Source organism: Lepisosteus oculatus, chromosome 10 (genome assembly GCF_040954835.1).
Source record: "Lepisosteus oculatus isolate fLepOcu1 chromosome 10, fLepOcu1.hap2, whole genome shotgun sequence".
Lineage (NCBI taxonomy): Eukaryota > Metazoa > Chordata > Actinopteri > Semionotiformes > Lepisosteidae > Lepisosteus > Lepisosteus oculatus.
This window is the reverse complement of record NC_090705.1, coordinates 43,700,358-43,720,392: the sequence shown is the minus strand read 5'-3', so window position 1 is coordinate 43,720,392 and position 20,035 is coordinate 43,700,358. Positions and strand designations below refer to the sequence as shown.

Sequence of the window (20,035 nt, the reverse complement as noted above, 5' to 3'; positions counted from 1 at the left end):
AAAGTGGTCTTACTATTACAAATATTCCTCTCTAACTCTAAGTGCATTCGAGTTACCAATGTTAGAGATCTAGAAGGAAAAGTTGCATGTAGAATGCTGGGCAGTAAGAACTCACCCTATTTGTATATAGCAGTTATAAATATTAGTTTTTGTTTTGTTTTTTAAACTTTGTTTAATAGTTGTGTTCGAAAAGCTAAATGTTAAAATACTTCACACTGGTCAGATGTTAAAAGATAAATTAATACTGATTCAAGATGCATTAGAGATGTAGGAAGAACAGTGGCAGACCATAATTCAGAAGACTGGCTTGAAATGAAGTGTATGTCATTAGTCTAAGGATTGTCTCAGTCTTTGGGAGGTCATACATAATACTACAGGTGGGTAGCTGTGTCAGCATGCGTAGGCTGCAAAGGAACAAGTAATAGGTTTATTACCTGCTGAAAAAAAGAAGAAAGAGAACACAACGTTTCGACCGTGGAGCCTTCCTGAAGTAGGCTCCACAGCCGAAACTTTGTGCTCTCTTTCTTCTTTTTTTCAACATGGAATAAACCTATTCCTTGTTCCTTTGCACACATAATACTAACTTTGTCATTATGAAAATGTCACATTTCAAACTAAAAATATATCCTAAATATTTGATTAGATTTTTTGTTCACAGTTTCAATATTCTTTCGTTGACCTTTATTTAAAATATTAAATTAAATCAATTAAATAAGGGTACACCGCATAATATAAAGTTATACAAATTAAAATGCTTACGTACAATTTACAGTCCGTTCATTGGGCAAGTCAATGATTTCAAATGCCTTACTGTGCTTTCCTGTGATATATTCCATAGTAAATCTATCGAAGAGGAAAAGAACAGTGTGTCTTTCAAAACCACTGTACACTTATTCTGTCAACTCACTTGTCATTGAGATTATGTTGCAGCAGCACTAAATAAAACAAAATAGAGCTTGTCACTGCATGCTTTAAATTGATTTTTGAGCATCTAACTAAAAACTGAGCTTTGAAAATAATCAAAAGTTTCTTATGGTTAGCGTTATGATAATGAATTATTTAATTTGGTGATAAAGGCTTCATTCACAGTTAACACTTCATGCTTCAGTACCAAAACAAATGCAGCTATTCTCTATGGACTACAACTAAATCTTGTAACATACATGCTATATAATTATTTCTGTTCATTTTCTGTGCTTGGTTAGAAAAATGTTAAAAACAAATGTTTTCTGTGCATACTAGAACAGTACAGTTGTTTGGAGTTTATTTTAATTGTAACAATATATGCTGCAAACTTAACTTTTATTTGTATTGAAACAATTGAAATATTATATGCAATGCACTGGTATGTGAAGTGGACTTTGACCACTTTGATCTGAAACTCTCTTATTCACTCTATAGTAAATTATATTGTGTATTTTATATACTGTATGTTTTAGCTTTCAGTAGCAAGAAGCAAGAAAAATATAAGTAAAATGGTAGGTGTTTTTATAAAACAATCTCTGAAAGCATTGTACAGTATTATGCATATAACAAACATAACAGAAGTAAAAAGAAAGAACATACTGTAAAATAACCTTTTCAGCCCCAGCCCTCCAAAGGCTATTTCTGCCTGGATGGATGTGACTTAAAACATCCTGCTTTATCTTGCAAAGTATAGACAGAAGAGGCCTGGTTTAGAGATCACCCCTAGGGCATCAAGGTCACCCCTAGGGCATCAAGTCTGAACCATCAGATTGTTTTGTCTTACTCAGTACACACTAAAAATAAATATCTTAAACAAAAATGGAAAAAATAATATTTTCTTTGTTCAAAAGTCAGTTTTGAGTTTTAAGACAACTAGGATGGTATTTTTTTCCGGGGCTTGTCCAATTATGCCTACCACTTATATAAAAATATGAGACTGATAGAACAAAGGCAGAAAATTCTGCCTGAGGTTTTATAAAGCCAGGTCCTGACATTATTTTCTTAGCATTCCAAAATAAAACACATTCATAACAAGTTAAATGATAGAAGGTAAATAATTGTTGTTTTTGTTGCTGTTGAGTTACAGGCAGTGCTACAGACACATACAAATTTGCTTGATCTTCACTTGGTTGACAGGGAGACAAACAAAGGGAAACAGATAACACTATGGCTTAGCTCTGAACACCAACTGTATAAACTTACCCAAAATCTCTAAATGGTCAGATTTCACTTGAGTTTCAGCTATTTACACCTACATGTATCAAAAAGGCTAGAGAAGAGCTCCTTTCAGATTTATAATAAAGACCCATACAGACTTTTTTGTGCTTATTCCTTCCATTTTGCTTTGGTTATATTATGTTTTTACTTTTAAAATAGCAAATTTCTTAGAATACAGAATACATATTTTTTTATGTGCATTATCAGAAACATAGTCTGAATCTGAGTTTGAAATGCACCCTTTTGAAGGATGCATTTGTGTCCTTCAAGGTTTGTGTTTCAATGTTCAAAAATGAAACATGCACAAGAAATTCCAACCATCCATCAATTTTGTAACTGCTTTATAAATTCTGTGTCGGCGGGAGCTGGAGACTATCCCAGCAAGCAACAAGTACAAGGCAGGATCCACCCTGGACAGAATGCCTGTCCATCACAGGACAGACAGAAACAAACATGCACACACTCACACAAGGGGCAGTTTTCCCAAAATCCAAATAACCTACCAGTATATCTTTAGACTGTGGGAGGAAACCAGAGTACCCAGAAGAAACCCACATGAACACGAGAGAATATATAAACTCTACATAGATAGCACCCCAGGAATTGAACCCAGTGCTGTAAGGCAAAAATGCTAACCACTGCACAGTAAATTAACTCAATAAAAGTAAAGTAAAACTACATTCTACATTAAAAGATAAAGTATACGTGTTTATGCAAATTTTAAAATTGATACAATCGAAGAGGTTCTTATGTATTCAGACACCGAGTTTCATATATCTGATACTGCACACCAAATGTTGTGTATATGTTCAGTCTATTAGAATGACTAGATAAATGCACATCAGCTCATTGAATCATTTTCATGCAGAAGTGTTGGTCCAGGCTCCCGCGAAGCGTAGTTCAGGACCCTATGCAGACAGTATAATCTGGAAGTAAGTGGAGAAGGACAACAGGGAAGAGACTTAGAGGATCAGGATGAGTTGACAGACATGGCGGCGTGACAGCAGTGATCCGGTGTTCGGGGGCATGGCGATAGCAAACTAGTTCAAACAGTCCAAAGGGGAAATCCGGGGCACAGTCCAGAATCCAGCAACCAGGGGTTCCATCCAAGATGAGACAAACAAGGTTAAAATCCAGAACGGGATCTGGAACAGGAACAGGGAATAAAACCAGGGTAACGAGGCCAGGTGTTCTAAGCCCCAGACTCAAATGGTCAGGACGCCGTGGTGAAGCCTATGCCATCGGGTCTCTTCTGGACCCACTGGTAGGCAGGCTTCCGGGCGTCCATCTCCCAATGCTGAGCCAGGAATAGCAGGAGCACCAGGCTTAAATAATGACTGACAATTTTTTGTCAATATTAAAAAAATATGAATTTCAAAATCATCATAGGACTACATAATGGTGCAGGGGTTGAACTTATCTGATTTTCTTATTTACACATTTTTTAAACATTTGGTGCGACCGTGTCTCTAATCAGCTTTGCATGACTCCTTACAATGAGCAGAATGAGCGGACTTGCAACAATTCCCAAGACACAGGATTAGACTGGTTGATCTCCATCATACAGGAAAAAGAAATGTGAATATGAAAGAGAAAATAAACCAAGCTTTCTGGATTTATTCTTCTTGGAATGGCAATATGCAGAAAACAATGCAAAATAAATTTATATGAAAGCAGAGAATTAAGAAGAATGTGGTATATGTATAAATAAAATGCAAATTAGAACCTGTATCTTCAGGATGACTGCAGAAAAATCTCCAGTGCACTGCTTAATGAAAACTTAAAAAATGAGGATTTTTTTTAAGAATGAAAGCACTTAGTCAGTGCTAGAACAAGTAATTTCTGCTGTGCATAATACATTAGTGCAGCTATAGTAAACTCTCTCCCCTCTGCCTCCCCCTTCTTTCTCTCCCTCCTCTCTGTAGCTCTCTCCCCTCTCTCTCCCTGCCTTTCTCCCTCCCTCTCTGTCTTTCTCCGTCTCTCCCTCAGTCACTCACTTCATTCCAGCTTAACATGTTGCCTGAACAATGCTACGGACTACATTTCAAGCTTTTTTACCCACATATCGGATGCACAGAGGTTCAATGAATTCAAATGAACTAAGTGAGGGTATAAAAACAAAACAGGGGGATAAGGCAGACTACTCCACACCAGTTTCCATGTGGCGAGAAGCAATGAGAAGGAGACGCTATTTGCTGGATAGGACTGAGAATACCAGGGGTAAACAGAAGTCTACAGACTGGCTCTACGAGTCATACTACTGCATGAGCCAGCAGCACCCTCTGATAGTCTTTCTGCTTCTGATTGTGATGGGAGCCTGCCTTGCTCTGCTGACAGTATTCTTTGCTTCTGGGCTGGTAAGATCCTTCAGTGAACGCTAATATAATGAGATGGCTTTAAAAGGGTCTATGCTCTTTTTAAGTGCATGCTTCATTTAACTAGTGACAGAACAGCAGAGTTAGACCATTGCTCTCTGCCTAGCAAGTGCTTTTTGTGTTTCCAGGAGCATTTCCATCAATTGCATGCACACATACAAAAGGAATCTTACATAAGGGCTCTTCTTTTTATTTGAAAAACACCTAATTTTCCATACACATGTGCAGTACCTTTTCATCTATGTTCTCTGTATTTTTAGTAGTCCAAATCTTTCTACAAATATTGATATTAAAGAATGCTTAGTTAAAAGTTGTGAAAGAATTTGACCCAACATTACAAAATCACAAATGTTAAACCTACAATTTAACTGGATTTAATATTTCCTCTTTAGTTTTTCTTATGTTGTGCTTCATTTATGAAGTACAGTTTTTAATTGATTTTACCTTTAAATTGATCTGATTGATCTTGGCTTTGTTTCCATGAATAAAAATGTTGTTTCTTTGACTATCCAGCAATTTCTTCGTCATTGTTTTCAGTCGAAAATGTTAGTTCTATTTAAAAAAGGAATCTGATTTACTTGCTTCAGTGATAGCTGCTTAGGAGGCACATTGTGGATAAATAAAGACTCTAGACTGTAGAAATATAGTTAATGACATTTTGTCTTGTAATTTTTTTTGACATATTGTTTAAATATGTAGCCATCCTTATAATACAGTCATACAGTACCTGTGAATTTTATGTTAAGTTGAATTGTTTCAGTTATCAGAAGAAGAAAACAAACTCCCTTAATTTACCGGCAGTTCATATTTAAGTACTGTGAGGGTGTGTCTGAAACAGCAATTTAGAGACAGTGATAATAAATGGTTGGAATAGGATCTGTATTTAGAAATATAGTATAGAATCCAATCTTCCAAAAATTCTGTAACCAATGTACATATATAGTAGACGGTTAAATTAAGCAAATAATAACATTTAAAAATTAGTAACATATATGCCTTGAGGTTTACCAATCTGCTGATTTCATTTCATATCTGCCTAAATGCAATGTGACACTACTGTTGGTGTCATGAATAAAATGCTGTTTCCTCACAGTCATTTTAACAATATCAGACTAGTCCTTTTACCATTCTGATCCCAATAAAGTGATCCAATGTGTTGTGGTGTCTGTGTATATTCCCTTTAGCCAAAAGCCTGTGCTAAAGCAGTCCACAGCATGTTTGATTACTTTGCACCCAAAATATTAACGCCCACCCCACAAAACATACCTAAACTTAATAAGAGGTACAACTTTATTAATTACAGAATGATCTAGGAGTTTTTTCCCTTCAAGATCTTAAGGATTTTACGTGTCATGCTTTGAAAATTTTGTCATAAATATTTATTTCTAAAATTTTTTCAAAGATGCCTGAATTCAAATTACCAGCAATATACAGTATGATAACACATATTAAATCACGATTTCAAACTACAGTCCAATCCAAATGTTCAAGTCTGGTACCTTATGGAACTTTTCTATTAGACATAAACATTAGCTCTCAGGAAAAGTTTCTAACATTTTGATTGTATATAATAGTTTTGATTAAATCTGGACCTGATAATCATATACCTTAAAAGGTGTTTGCAGTGTAACAGCATGTTTTCTCATATTTGTAATGAAAAATATTTTCAAGTAACATGTGACAAGCTCCTGTTTAAGAGTGTGCATATTATATATATATTTTTAAATATATTTTTTTAAATGTTTAGAAAACATGTTCAAAACATTTCTAAACATACAGTACCAAAGCTCAAACTACTCACAGAATGTAGTGGTGTGTCAAGAGAAATAAAGCCTCATTTATCTCAAAACAAGCATGATAGGATGAAACATGATGTTGATATAACAATAGCTAAATTATGAAGGTAGTTGAATTTGTGAATAATAATGAAAAAGGAATCAATTACATTGTAACTAGATCCACTCTTTTTGTTTTGTCCTTGCCAGTAACCTGTACTTCAGTGTAATGCTCCTTTTGATGTAATACCACAATACCACAAAAGGATTAAAATTAATTTTCTGAACAAATTGACTTTTGCATTCATGAATCAGTAAGAATAAAATTGGCATTTTAACATTCAAATAATTTCAATGATATACTGAAAGGCATTCAAAAACAATGAATGAGTATTATTATCAATAGTATGTGTGGCATTTTAAATGCTTTACATTTTATTAATTCTATTTTGCAAGTCAGTTTTTCTTTCTTGCAGTTAATTTACAAGAAAGAAAGTCATTAATTTCTTATTGTTTTTTTTAATGAGGAATGGTTGTATTTAGTATATTTGATTTTGGATTATTTCCTACGATATGGCAATATTATGTTTTGTTCTTATTTCTCTTTTTGAAATTCACCAAACAAATATAAATTAGTGACAATATGATGAAACTTAATGCGCCCAAGTAAAGTGCTCCAAGAAAGGAATCCTGTAAATTTAAATGTTCACCTGTCAATTTGTTTTTGCTTATATTGTTCTGGAATTAAACTGGTGATATAACCATTTTACGTTTTTATTTTGAAGTATTGCTATACATTAGTGATATTTTTTTTCATCATTCCAATCTGTCTAGGAACAAACATCTTAATCATTAACTTCTCACACTAAGGGTAGCAGTATGTAATTCAATTAACTACTTGTGTAAAAGGTTTTGTTTCTCACAAGTTGCATCCGAAAGGAGAGAGGCTGATATTTATTATATGAAAAAAACAGTATTTAGGATATATTCTTTTGAAAATCATTGAATTGCAAGTTTTTTAAATGTAAAACTATTAATTGAAAAACCTATGCCAGTCAGTTAATTAATCTCAGCACAACATGACAGCTTTTTGCAATTAAATGAGGCTGATAATTAACTTTACTATTACATGAGATTTTTACAATGATGATTTTTACTTTATTAAAAAAAAGGATATTATGTCCATTCATCAAAATGCTTATTTATTACAAAGTAGGTTATCATAGCTGAAACATACGTGTTAATCTTAATTTTTTGTGCAAATAAAAATTATAAATAGTTTTGTGTCTGCCAACAGCAATATCACCCTGCAACTCGTAACTGCAACCCACTGAAATAAGCAGGTGTGAGCCTGGCCAGTAGATGGATGGGAGAGCTCCTGGGAAAGCTAAGGTTTTCTGCTGGAAGAGGTGTTAATGGCACCAATAGAGAGTGCTCACCTCACTAAGTATAGCGATGGGGAAACTATACTGTTAAAAAGAAATGTCCTTTAGATGAGGCATAAAATCTGTGGTCAATAAAAATCCCTGGGCATTTCTCAAAAAGAGCAGTAGTGTTAATTCCAATGTCCTGGTCAACTTTTCCACTGGACTTTACTAATCATGCCCTCCTAATAATTCACATCTGTGAATTGGCTTTGTTATCCTGTTCTTCTCCCCACTAACAGCTGATGTGTGGTGGGCTTTCTGGATACTGTCGCATCGTGCTGCTACATACTGACAGTGGTGGAGTGGAGTCTCCCCTGCCCGAAAAGTGCAACATAGTGATGAAGACTCTATATATCACATATTTTTGCAACTCCCTGGTGAGAGATTCCAACAGCTTTATCCTCAAGGACAGGTTGTTATTCTCTCAGCCAGGCTCCTACTCCACCTTAATTTTAACTGAACTACTGAACCATAATTAATTGCATTAATTTTGTAAAGGAATGCATAACATTTTTTAAAGATTTCTGGAAAGTTAAATATTTATGACTATGAATAATTATGATTTAAAAACAGTATTGTGAAAAAATGTATAAAGTTCTTGAAATGTACATTTGTACACTTTCCAATGTAGCTCCCAACATAAACTGATTAAATCTCCTGTCAAGATTTGCTTCTGGTGTACATAGCATATCACATTGATTCTGAAAAGCCTTTATAGCCTGTCTGTGCCTTCTAGGGATAGTTTTAAGATCCTGCTGTTAACACACAATATCCTTTATTACTTGTCTCTTTAGTATTTTTCAGATGTAGTAAGTCACTATGTTTTAATGTACATTAAACATTTTGGTACTGCATGCTGGCTAACTGAGTTGCATTTGCTTTTATAATGGCAGAATATAATTATATTTATTTCTCTATGCTTTTTTACAAAAGCTCTGAATCTGTGCCAGATAATAAGACAATAATAATGACTACAGAAATCCACTTAACAAATACTTCATCTTTTTTAGCCGTATGTATGTAGAGTGCACTTTGTTTTTACATTTACTTTAACTTTATGATTCATTCTTTTTAACTATTCAGTGGTTTTATTTTGCATTAAAATCTGTTGCAACCTGAGCTCCTGTGTCACTTTTTGGTTTGATAGAACTCTTCAGTTATAGGGTTGACCTGCGGTGACAGTAAATCAGTTATCTGGATCTTTGTCACATCTCACACATAGTGATGCATATGCATGGATTTAAAGCAGAAAATTATATGCTGGCAATTATATGTATTAATATAACATGTTAAGAAACAATGGGTATTTACAAAGACACTGCACATACTGTAATGACAAGATGATTTATATGGTTTGTAGCTATACACCATGTCCTCTTTCAAAGCTTTCATATTCTGCCATACTAATAGTGGGTGTTTAGTTATCCTGCTTTTCTCAGTTCCTCACAGTGTTCACTGTTTATTTAAATTGATCACTCCATATTTTTTTATTTGATTTGATACAATAGTTTTTCATGGTGAGCACCATTTGAAAGTGCTTTGCAATGAGTCATGTTGCTATAGGACATATAAGCACAGATGGTGAGTTCAAATGTTTAAAGTGCTCATTGTTTAAAATCATAATTGCATGAAGCTGCCAACCAATAGATAAAAAAAACTATCCTAAAAGCTCTTCAAAATTAAATAATTTACATTAAAGGGATGTTATTAATTTAGAAGAGTCCCAAAAATGAAGATCATAATACATAAAACACAGAATTCATCTCAAGCATTAAATCCAGTAAAGGATAAACTAGAAAATAATACAGTTCTACTAACTAATGACAAGACTCTTAAAGAACTATAATCAAAAGGAGGCAGTTAAGCAACAATAAATATCACAGTTGATGAAAGATAGGTTACAGTGAAACCAAAGAGAATATATGTCTATTGCACATAAAAAGATTCAGACAATAATTTCCCTGTCTGTGAAAACTACAGCCAACCAATCTTCCTTCCTTTATCATAGATGACCCCACCAGCTTCTTCACAAGCATCCCACACTTCACAAGTGTGATATTCTTAGGGAATCTCCATACTTAAATCCAAACAAGCTTGTATTTTACAACTAAAGAAAAAATAAATCAGAACACCCCAGGAACTGGCAAGAATTCAAAGATGAAGCAGAGGTTCTGTGAAGCAAAGCATCACCAAACAAAGAGTTTAGTGAGCTGAATGGTCAGAAAATAATTAGTACTGAGGTTGTTTACTGAAAGATGTGCAAATATTGATTTTCTTCACCCTGAAAATTACTTAAAGTGAATATATTCACTCAAAATCACTGGGTTGAACACAAAGTATGTTTTTATTCTAACATGGTCAAATCTATGTGCATAACTGAATAATACAAAATAAAATTAGTTTTATATTTAAACAATTCTTGTTAGTACTGTTTAACAATCACATTGACTTGGTTTTAATATATTTGACTGTCCCAGTACTTTTGGAGTGTACTGTGTTATAAAACTCCAATAACAAAATTGTCCTCCATTCAGTAAAAAAGCATTAGCTGTTACATATATCCTGATATCATATATACCTATATTTACATCTCTCTGATAGTCTCTCCAGGACATTGAACCTTTCTGTTTTTTGATTATGTGTCTATATCTTGGAAATGGCAGAATGTACAGTATTTTAAGCACATATAAAAATAGATTGCAGCAAGTCCGTTTTAACAATTTAAATATAAATGTTGAGCTGTAACGTGCCTTGAAATGCTTCTGTAGTCACTACAACAATAAACAATTTCAGTGTAACTGTAAGGACAAGGCCGGATACAGCCACGTGGGTGGTAATCCAGTCAGTAATGGAAAAGAGAAGGGAAACAGGGGAAGGAACATTAGACTTAGGAGAAGCCAGTTAACTGCATCCCAGGCAAAAATAGGGAAAGGCTGGGATCGGGAACCAAGGCATCCTTTGGATCAACAGGGGAGAGACCTTTGACAGGAACAGGTGAAAAAGGAACTCTGTCCTTACAATACCAGTATCCCTGGTTCAGTACAGGTGCAGGGAACAGTCCCAGTCAGAGTAACGGAACATGGGATCTTCAGGGAGCTCAGGCTTATGGAGTGATGCTCACCTAGCATTGGAAAGAACTGGACACCTGGCTCCCCAGGAATAATTACAATGGACTCCAACCAGGGTGCTGGAAGGTGGCAAAGGAAAAAGATAAGGAACAAAATGGTTAAAAGAATAAGTGACCCTGACAGCCCAAAAACAAAAAATAAGAGAAAGGAAAGTTCCCTAAAAGCCAGGAGAAAAGGCTGCCGCAAAGAGAGAATCCAGAAAGATGGCAGGAAAGAGGGCAGCAGGAGAAAAAGTCAAGGAGCAAGGGCAGGGCTCTACAAAACTGTGATGGGTGTTACGAAAAGAACATAGCTGGTACTTAAGATAATGGACCCTATGGGGTGGTTTTGGGAACGCGGAGTAAGAGTTACCAAACCTATGCCGATGGTAATTAAAGGAAGCATGGTCAAACGGATTCAGAGTGGTGTTATTTAGAAGCTGCATTCCAGATCCAGAATTCGTAATCTAAAAGGGGAAAGGCGAAAAAGCACTAATCCAAGTTGTCGGGTTATGTTCCACAGACAAGATCCATACATTAAAGTCAAAAGTTAAGCCGTTGTCACTAAACCAGGAAAGACACATAAAGAAGACACAAACACAAGAAGGTTGTAGTTCTGGGGTCCTAGATGAGGTAGAAAGAGTCCAGAGTTCCAGGATGGAAATCAAGAGCCGGTATGCAAGCTGGAGTGCTGAATGGAGAGCAAAACTGAGGCAATAGCTGCTGTGCCAGTTTTAAGTGAAGGCTTAAAACTGAAATTGGTACGCAGAGTGAAGTCAAAGCTTGAAACTGGGTGGAGAAATGTGAAGAAAATGAAAGCAGTACTGCGAGTGAGAAGGAAACCGGGATAAACTGAATAATAACGAAGAGCCGTCAAAACAGTGCCTAAGCATTAAATATAAAAACGGGAATTGAATAATAAATTGGATTATTATTAATTAAGACGGATCACCAGAAGCTCTGGAAAACTGTGAGCCCTCATGAGAACGTGATGGCTTCCAAGGCAACCACTAGCCTAAGGATGCCTCAGGATGGCTGACATGACAGTAACAACTGGAAAATTTAGATAAAATATTATAGAAGTTTGTAGATGAATGTATCATATTTGCACTCTAGATATAAAAGTACATTTTTTAATGATTCCTTAATTCATTCTGTGTTTATTTAAATGCAGATTACCACTACTAAATAATAATTCCTTTTCCGGACACGCCACTCAAAGCACTTTACAGTAAATGGGGGGTCTCCTCCACCACCACCAATGTGTAGCACCTCCCTGGATGATGTGACGGCAGCCAAAGTGTGTCAGTATTCTCACTACACACCAGCTGTCAGTGGGGAGGAGAACAGAGTGATTAAGCAATTAATTGGAGGGCAGTGGGGAAATACACATTATACTGCACATCATTTGAAAGTACAAAGGCTGTACTTTCATTTGATAGACAGTCATTGTCTGTGAGTGTGGACACCCAAAAAGACACAATTTTAACTTCCAAAATCTTCATCATTTGTTGGAGCTCACATATTTTCTGCAAATACATCAGAAGAGGCAAAAAAACCTTGCATCACAGTTGATAGGGGTGAAATTAGTTGACCACCGTTTGTTAATTAGGAGTAGAACATTGCAATTATAATAAGTTATTTCTTGAACATTTTTTCCCTAATGATTTTTGCTATACACCCACCTAATGTGGAGCAGCCCATTATGTTTTCAGCTGTGAATCCAGGTCACAGTGATACATTTCTCAGCTTGCTCTTAGGCAATGGCATCTGCCACTTGATTCCTCTGGAAGGCTAGTATTTCTACTGATTTCAATATTTTAGTAGTAAGCTTTTACCTTTAAAATGATGTTATGTTCCAAAGTGTGTGGTCCATGTGTGTTTATGTTGCTATGTTCCACACTTCCTGACTTTGATTGTTCTCCCTCCCCCTTTGGTCCATCATTACACCATTGTTTCCGTATTACGTCATCTTCTATTAACTCTCGACCAATCAGAACTCATCTTATTCAGTATATAACTTGGAGGTTTTCAGAATGAAGGGGCCTTTCGTTTGACTTCGGTCCCGTTTGGCTCAGCTTCGGTTTCGTTTCACTTTTGGGTTTGCTTCGGCTTCGGCTTCATTTCACTTTGTGTGTGTGTTTTCGTATAACTTCGGCTTTGTTGGTTGCTGGTTTGTGTTCGTCTCTTCGTACTTTCGTTTGTTGGTGTGTTTATCCTTGTTTCGCCATTACCTTGCCCAGGCGTATTGTATCAACCTCTGTGTTCTTTTGACCCTGTTACTTGTGTCTACTCTAATTTTCCCTTATTAGTATTTGTAGTTCACTTGTGTATTTGTGTGAACGTTTGTATATAGAGTTAGTTTAGGTTGTTGGGTTCATTCTGCACACGTAGTTGATCTCTGTATTAGTAACACTAGTTTAGGACGGGTGAGTGCCGTTTTGGGTAGTCAGTGAAGGTTAACTAGGGTGTTTGAAGACACCATAGACCGACTCTTTTGGGTTTTCTTTTGTAGTCAGGTCAGCTTTCCCTCACTTTATTAGCCAGCTCCATTTTGTGTGTTATTTTCTTTTCTTTGACACCGCTCTAGTTCCCTTTCCTTGTGTGTTATTGTGTCCTTTTTACGTACCAGTCACTTTATTCATTTTACAATAAATCACTTCTGCACCAAACCCCACCTGTGTCCAAATCATCCTAAATGTTACACCCCTTTACCCCTAGACACCTGGAGTTGTAAGAAATAATATAAAATGAATGCAATCAGAAAATTACATTTAACATGTTAATTGTTTGGATATCTGATGGGAAATTATCTACTGGAGAATTATCATAGATCACTACCTTGCAAGCTGATGCCAAATTTGTGTGTACAGTATTTTCTTTATTACCTTAATTTCTGTTAGGCCTGTGCTATTGTGTTAGAACAGCCTCTGTTTAAAATCAGAACATTCACTTAAACATCACTTTTACCAGGGCTTAGAATGAAGGCATTCAGTTTTCACAGAAAGGAAGGTCACCTGAAGTTTTCAATAAAATTGTCCATGTGGTCCATTTGTCAGATATTTTCTTCTGCAAAATATTTTTGGATTTAGTAAATACTATACCAAGTATATACCTGTAATAAGGAGTTCTGAAATAAAAAAAATAACTTAAAAGTATTGTGTATTTTATTAACTCAGATGATAGATGTTAGTAGGAAAGTAGGTCTCCAGTAACATATTATTCTAATGCTCACTGGTTAATGGATTAACCAAATAAAATAAGGTTGATTTCATTAATATGGTTCCATGTAGCCACTGGAAAACACTCAGTGACTCTTTTGACATCATAATGTGTAATTATGAAGTTTATACAAAACTGGCAATGTGATAAACATATTAGAATACCTTTAAACATAAAGCTAGCTATTAAATATTTAGTTTTTCATTATGATGGACAGAAGAAACAATTCTATTTTGATCATAAACTGTTTTGATCTCATCAGACTTCACTGATTTTTTTTAGAACATAATATTTCAGAATGTTATAATTGTTTCTTCATGGCTATTCTCTGAGCCACCAACAAGGCTGAAATCTAGACTAATACATAATTTATCATTACAAATGCACACTGAAAAGAAGAAGAAAAGCATAAAACACATACATCATACATAAAAATGTGTTTCATTCTTCTTTTAAGGGTGTAATTATCCTATTCTTGTTTCTTAGTATGATTTTAAAAAAGTCACTACATCACTCAAGTGCAGGTCATTTCATATAGCAAAATGAAATGTTCATCCAAGCTCAGAAATATTGATTACCTCATACTTTTGGAGGTCTCTTATTTATATCATGATATCTTAATTTCTACTTTTCAGATTACATTCTGTCATTTAATTGGAGAGATGAGTGGGGATAAAAAATTCCACGTTTCCATATAGGAAAATCCAATTCTTTTTGTAACATTATTTATTTCTATCTGCAGGATATTGAAGACCATGTGGCATTTGTAATCACTGTCCCAACGGCTCTTGCAATTTTCCTGACAATCTTTGTTCTGGTCTGCATTGAATCAGTCTTCAAGAAGCTGTTGCGCATTTTCTCTTTGGTAATCTGGGCATGTCTTGTTGCCATGGGATACCTTTTTATGTTTTTTGGAGGTATCATCTGTCCTTGGGACCAGGTAGGTAGTTTTTGTAATTTGTAAATTAATATTTTCCTCAAATAGAGACCTTCACAAGCTACCAATGTAAAACCTAAATGCCATATATAGTTATAGTAACCAAGAAATTTTATAGAAAATATTTGTTTTTATAAAATTGTTTTTGAAAATATTATTTCTGATAATTCCTGAGAATAATGAGCCCGACAATATGTGGAATGTGAGTCCCTTTGTGATTTTACTTTTGGTTGAAAAGTTATTTTGTCTTTTATACAGTACAATTTTATTATATACTTTAAGAAAAAAGGCCTTAGAAAATAAGGTTTAATAAGGTTTAATTACATTCTGTAAAATGAAAAGTTAAAGTTGCATACTGTAGATTGACAATAAAGATTTATATTTTACACATGGTTACAAAAGCAGTTGACCTTGGATTATAGATAAATTATATATGAATTACTTGTAGTATGAACTCAAGAATAAATAATGGAAACACACTTTGCTACATGAAGCATATGTATATGTCATCATAGAAAGGAAATAGAAGGTTTTTAGAAAGTCAATTACTCCTTACAAATGCAATGAATATATCCACTTAAGCAACTTTTCATCACTAGGGAGAATTGGCATTTTGTTTACAAACCATATAAACCATAGTTTGTAGAAGAATGTAAAAGCATGGCTTTTTGTAAATAAATTAATCCAATCTGTTTGATCATTTGTAACTACATTTCCACAAACCAGCTTTTTGATCTTACCATTGAATGTCCTTTTAATGTTTCAAAATGAATTACTTTGTGATCATGGTTTGCTTTGCACATTGAATCATAGGATAATATATTATATATTGACTGCCGAAATCCCTTTTCCCTGGAAACTCCCTGATCCTCACTGCCTTCTAATAGTGCATGTATCACATTCTGAATTTTCTTTAATTTTTTTCAAATTAAGAGCATATTATATAAAAAATGTAGAGGAACATTAGTACAAACATTTTTAGATCTGCTGCCATAGAGCCACAGAGCCCCGTCTTAAATACGAACCTCTATCTGTGTTTCTGTCTAAATGGAGTCGCCGCATGTTCACAACTTGTCCTCCCACCTGTCACAATGTGCACACTAGTTTCATTGGTCACTTTAATTTGAAACCTCCCATTCCCATGTGTTAGGCAGCTGGGCTCATTATTAAATAATGCCGCTCATTATTTGCCACATCACAAAGAATTACAAAGAAATATTTGGCACTTCTTTCTCCAACATACATTTCTGGTTAAGGGACTATATGAATGACAGATATTTAGATTTGTAAAAAGTTCAAATAAATATTTCGAAACGTCTTACTCTGACTTACTCTTACGTCTTACTTTTTCAACTTTAAAAAGTTACTATGGAGGAAATTATTAAATCTTGAATGCTGCAGTTTAAATGTTTAAGGACTTAAGACAATTTGCTGGAAGAACCTGCAAAAGCAGGAAGTAGCCAACCTAGCTAGAGACAATAGGTGATAAAAATATTTTTTCACACATATAGTTTGAGATTATAAAATGGAAATAACATGCTTTTGCACTGCCAAGATTCTTGGGTCTCAATTTTTAAAAACTTTATTTTTTTCAAAAATGTTAATGTTTGTAGATTGATTTCAATAGAGAATGTGACCTTGATATAAATACATAATCTATTTTGTGGTCATGAATACAGAATGTATATTAGTTAGCCTTAAGTTAATTAAGTTCCTGTAGTTCAACAGTAAAATGTCCTGTTTGTGAAATTTAAGCTTAATTATGGAAGTTAGAAACCATGGTGTGACATTTGAAGCTGTGTTCAAAATCAGTCAATAAATAAAAATAAATAATCATAACCCCCGAATTGTAAACATTTTGCCCAAAATATACATTTATACAAGTAGCTGGTATAATTAGAAGCTCCTAAGTTCCTTGTTATCTGGTACAGTTTTAATGAAAAGAATAATAAATCAGAAACACTGGGTTTAACAAATATTTATTAATAAAGACAATAACACGCTACACAACACACAACATAAACATACAACGTACAAGCTACACTATTTTCAAACAAGGTGTCCCGAAGGCATACGTCCTGACCAACTAGAAATACCCCAATCTGCTACCAAGTATTTGAATGCTATATATGATGTCTAATGGGCCCAAAAGCTTAGATAAACCTGTCTTCTGCCAAATAGAATACAACCTAGATTTAAATCTCTCTATATATCCGGATGCTACAAAGTGAATGGGAAACCTATCTCCCATTTCCCAAAAAAGTATCCTTTCACCATGAGAGACCATTTTTAGCTTAGGGATTCTTTACAGAGGAAATCCAAATTTCCTATAAACAACAGAATGGCAAGTTCTCTTAACAAGGTTGAAATCTGCTCTTCAAGGCTGATTAGAACAATGACACCACTGCCTGACACTGTAATGGGACCAAGTCCAGACTCCTGAGAGGCGTAGTTCAGGACCCTATGCAGACAGTATAATCCAGAAGTAAGTGGAGAAGGACAACAAGGAAGAGATGTAGATGATCAGGATGGGTTGACAGACAGGGGGACATGACGATAGTGATCCGGTGCTCGGTGGGTGTGGCAAGGACAAACAGATCCAGACAGTCCAAAGGGAAATCTGTAACGCAGTCCAAAGTCCAAAACCGGGGAATCCATCCAAGACGAGTCAAACAAGGTAAAAATCCAGAACGGAATCTGGAACAGGGACAGGGAATAAAACCAGAATAACAAGGCCAGGCACTCCGAGCCCCGGTCGGAGATGGTCAGGATGCCATGATGAAGCTTATGCGCTCGGGTCTCTCCTGGACCTGCTGGTAGATGGGCTTCCGGGCTTCCATTTCCCAATGCTGAGCCAGGAATAGCAAGAGCGCCAGGCTTAAATAATGGGACACAAAACAGGTGGCAGGAGCACATAATTAACTAAAATATGAAAAAGGGACGGAGGGTCAGAACGCCTTTAAGATGAGGGATTATGATCATGACAGGCACTGTCTCTTCTCCTCTTCCTTTGTGTCCTGCTGTTCAATCTCTCATTGCCTTTCCTCTCTCTCTGTCATCCCTTCTTCTCTCTCTGTCCTACTTTCTCCTCTTTCTGTGTCCTCCAATCCTCTATCTAACTGCCTGTTATATGCAACTGTTGATGACTCTTAATCATTTACCCAAAACTTAATTAACCAAGATAAACAGGACAATTGCATTGATAAGTGTCTCAGACCCAAGCAAACACTTAAGTTCCTTTCTCAATTTTAAGCTCCTGTTAATTAAAACTTGACACTATCTAGGTGTTTGACTATTGTCCCTAGATTCTTGACACACCTGTTGAAACAACAGTCTTCTCTTCGGATGATGTTCACCACACCTTCTCAGGGGAAAAAGCATATTCAAGGTTTCAGTTGTATATTTCACTAGCATTATTCCTGAGATTAGACTCTTCAACAATTACTACTTCTGTTTTCCTTGTATATTTGCTGGCACTTGCACTAATTGAACTTTATAATGGACGCCTGAATATTAGTATATGGGATAATGTCGACCCAAGTGCTGCCAAAATCTTAAATATCTGTTTCCAAGTAATGAAGTAAAGCAAACTTGTTTGGGGATGTGATGTTACATGACAGAATCTTTCTTACTATATAGCTATATAATGACAGACTTCTGTTTCCTGCTTCCACTGACAATCTGGGAATCTACCTGTAAGTATCTATCAGTAAAGGTGCATACCTACAGTATATGAATGAGGGATTTTCTAGTTACTTCAGTTATTGCTAGTTCCTCATTCTGTTCTTTTACTTACTGCAGTTATATTGCCAATGCAATTGCTTTTTCGGGTAGTAAATAGATTATATCACAGTTTACTCAAAGTTTAATTTAGCTTTAAGGGATCTTCATGGATACTTTACATGCTGCAAACATTTCAAATCCTTATGTTGAAGACCATGTATCTGGTGGATATTTTTTTGAGTAAAGGTTAAATAGTTTATTTTCAGTGGACTGAATAGCCTTCTTTCAGAGAACTTATGCATAATTCCTGTTCTTGGTTAAATTCATATAGTGTGGTCAGAAATTGTATTAATTTTTCCTAATTAAATTTAAAATACAGTACTTAACGAATGACTCATTATATTATCTATACAGTACATTTAGCACATAGCATAACCCCTTCTGGAATCTGAACTGGATCTCTCAAAAACATCTGTACACTGAAACATACAGAGCCTTCTCAGATGCTCAGATGCCAGTTCTAGCATTGAAGCCTCCCCCTAGAATTATTCTGTCCTCCTTCTGCTACAAAGAATTAGATTGTGCTTGATATGGAAATCATTGCCTGGGTTTCATTGTCAGAATCTAGTATAGGAGCATATGCTGAAATCATGTAGAAACAGGTATATTGGTTCTAAGACAATGTGTGATGAAGAGTCATGTATATGCTAAGTATAATTCCAATAAGGAATTCTAGAAAGTCATTGAAGGTTTCATTTTCTATACAACTCCTTGAATTGCTCGATGGAAGCAGCAGTGTATGGAGAGTCATAAGTTGAACCCACTTGGTAGCTTTTAGGCATATGAGAGCAGACCTGCACTGGCAGTGTGCACATGAGGAAACTGAACAGGCAGCGTGTAGTCAGAAGAAACAGTGCGGCAGCACTCGGTAAGGAGGTAGTTGAGCAGTGCTGCATGCACATAGCAGGAAGCACTGTCAAGAGAGCTGAGCAAGCTGAGCACACAGACAATGTGGTGCTGCAGCTAGTTATGGATTTAATGACACAGCAAAGTTGTGCACACAGGCAGAGATGATAGGGTAGCAGGCAGGGAATATAATTCAAGTCCATGGTGGAGCAGACTGGTGGTCAAAGCCAGTGAAAAGCACAAAGCACAAAACAGTCAAAAGCACAAAGGGTAAATCTAATGAAACAAGGTCAAAAGCAAGACAGGGTCCAAACCGAGATAAACACCATGTACACACCAAGCCAAGAAATGATCCGGAAATGGGGTCAAAAGAAAAAAGA

The 20,035-nt window shown here is 35.5% G+C and overlaps 1 protein-coding gene across 3 annotated transcripts in view; it reads left to right on the top strand.

The window, feature by feature from the left end:
• The first annotated feature begins 4,186 nt into the window (after window positions 1-4,186).
• The window catches only part of LOC102696921 (adenylate cyclase type 2), a 105,848-nt gene continuing 89,999 nt past the window's right edge, over window positions 4,187-20,035 (top strand). For all 3 annotated transcript variants that reach the window (XM_015357092.2, XM_069195269.1, XM_015357091.2), the window contains exons 1-2: window positions 4,187-4,541; window positions 14,832-15,029. In XM_015357092.2, the coding sequence (XP_015212578.2) occupies window positions 4,212-4,541; window positions 14,832-15,029 (528 nt within the window). In that variant the 5' untranslated portion in view covers window positions 4,187-4,211. The remainder of the gene's footprint in view (window positions 4,542-14,831; window positions 15,030-20,035) is intronic.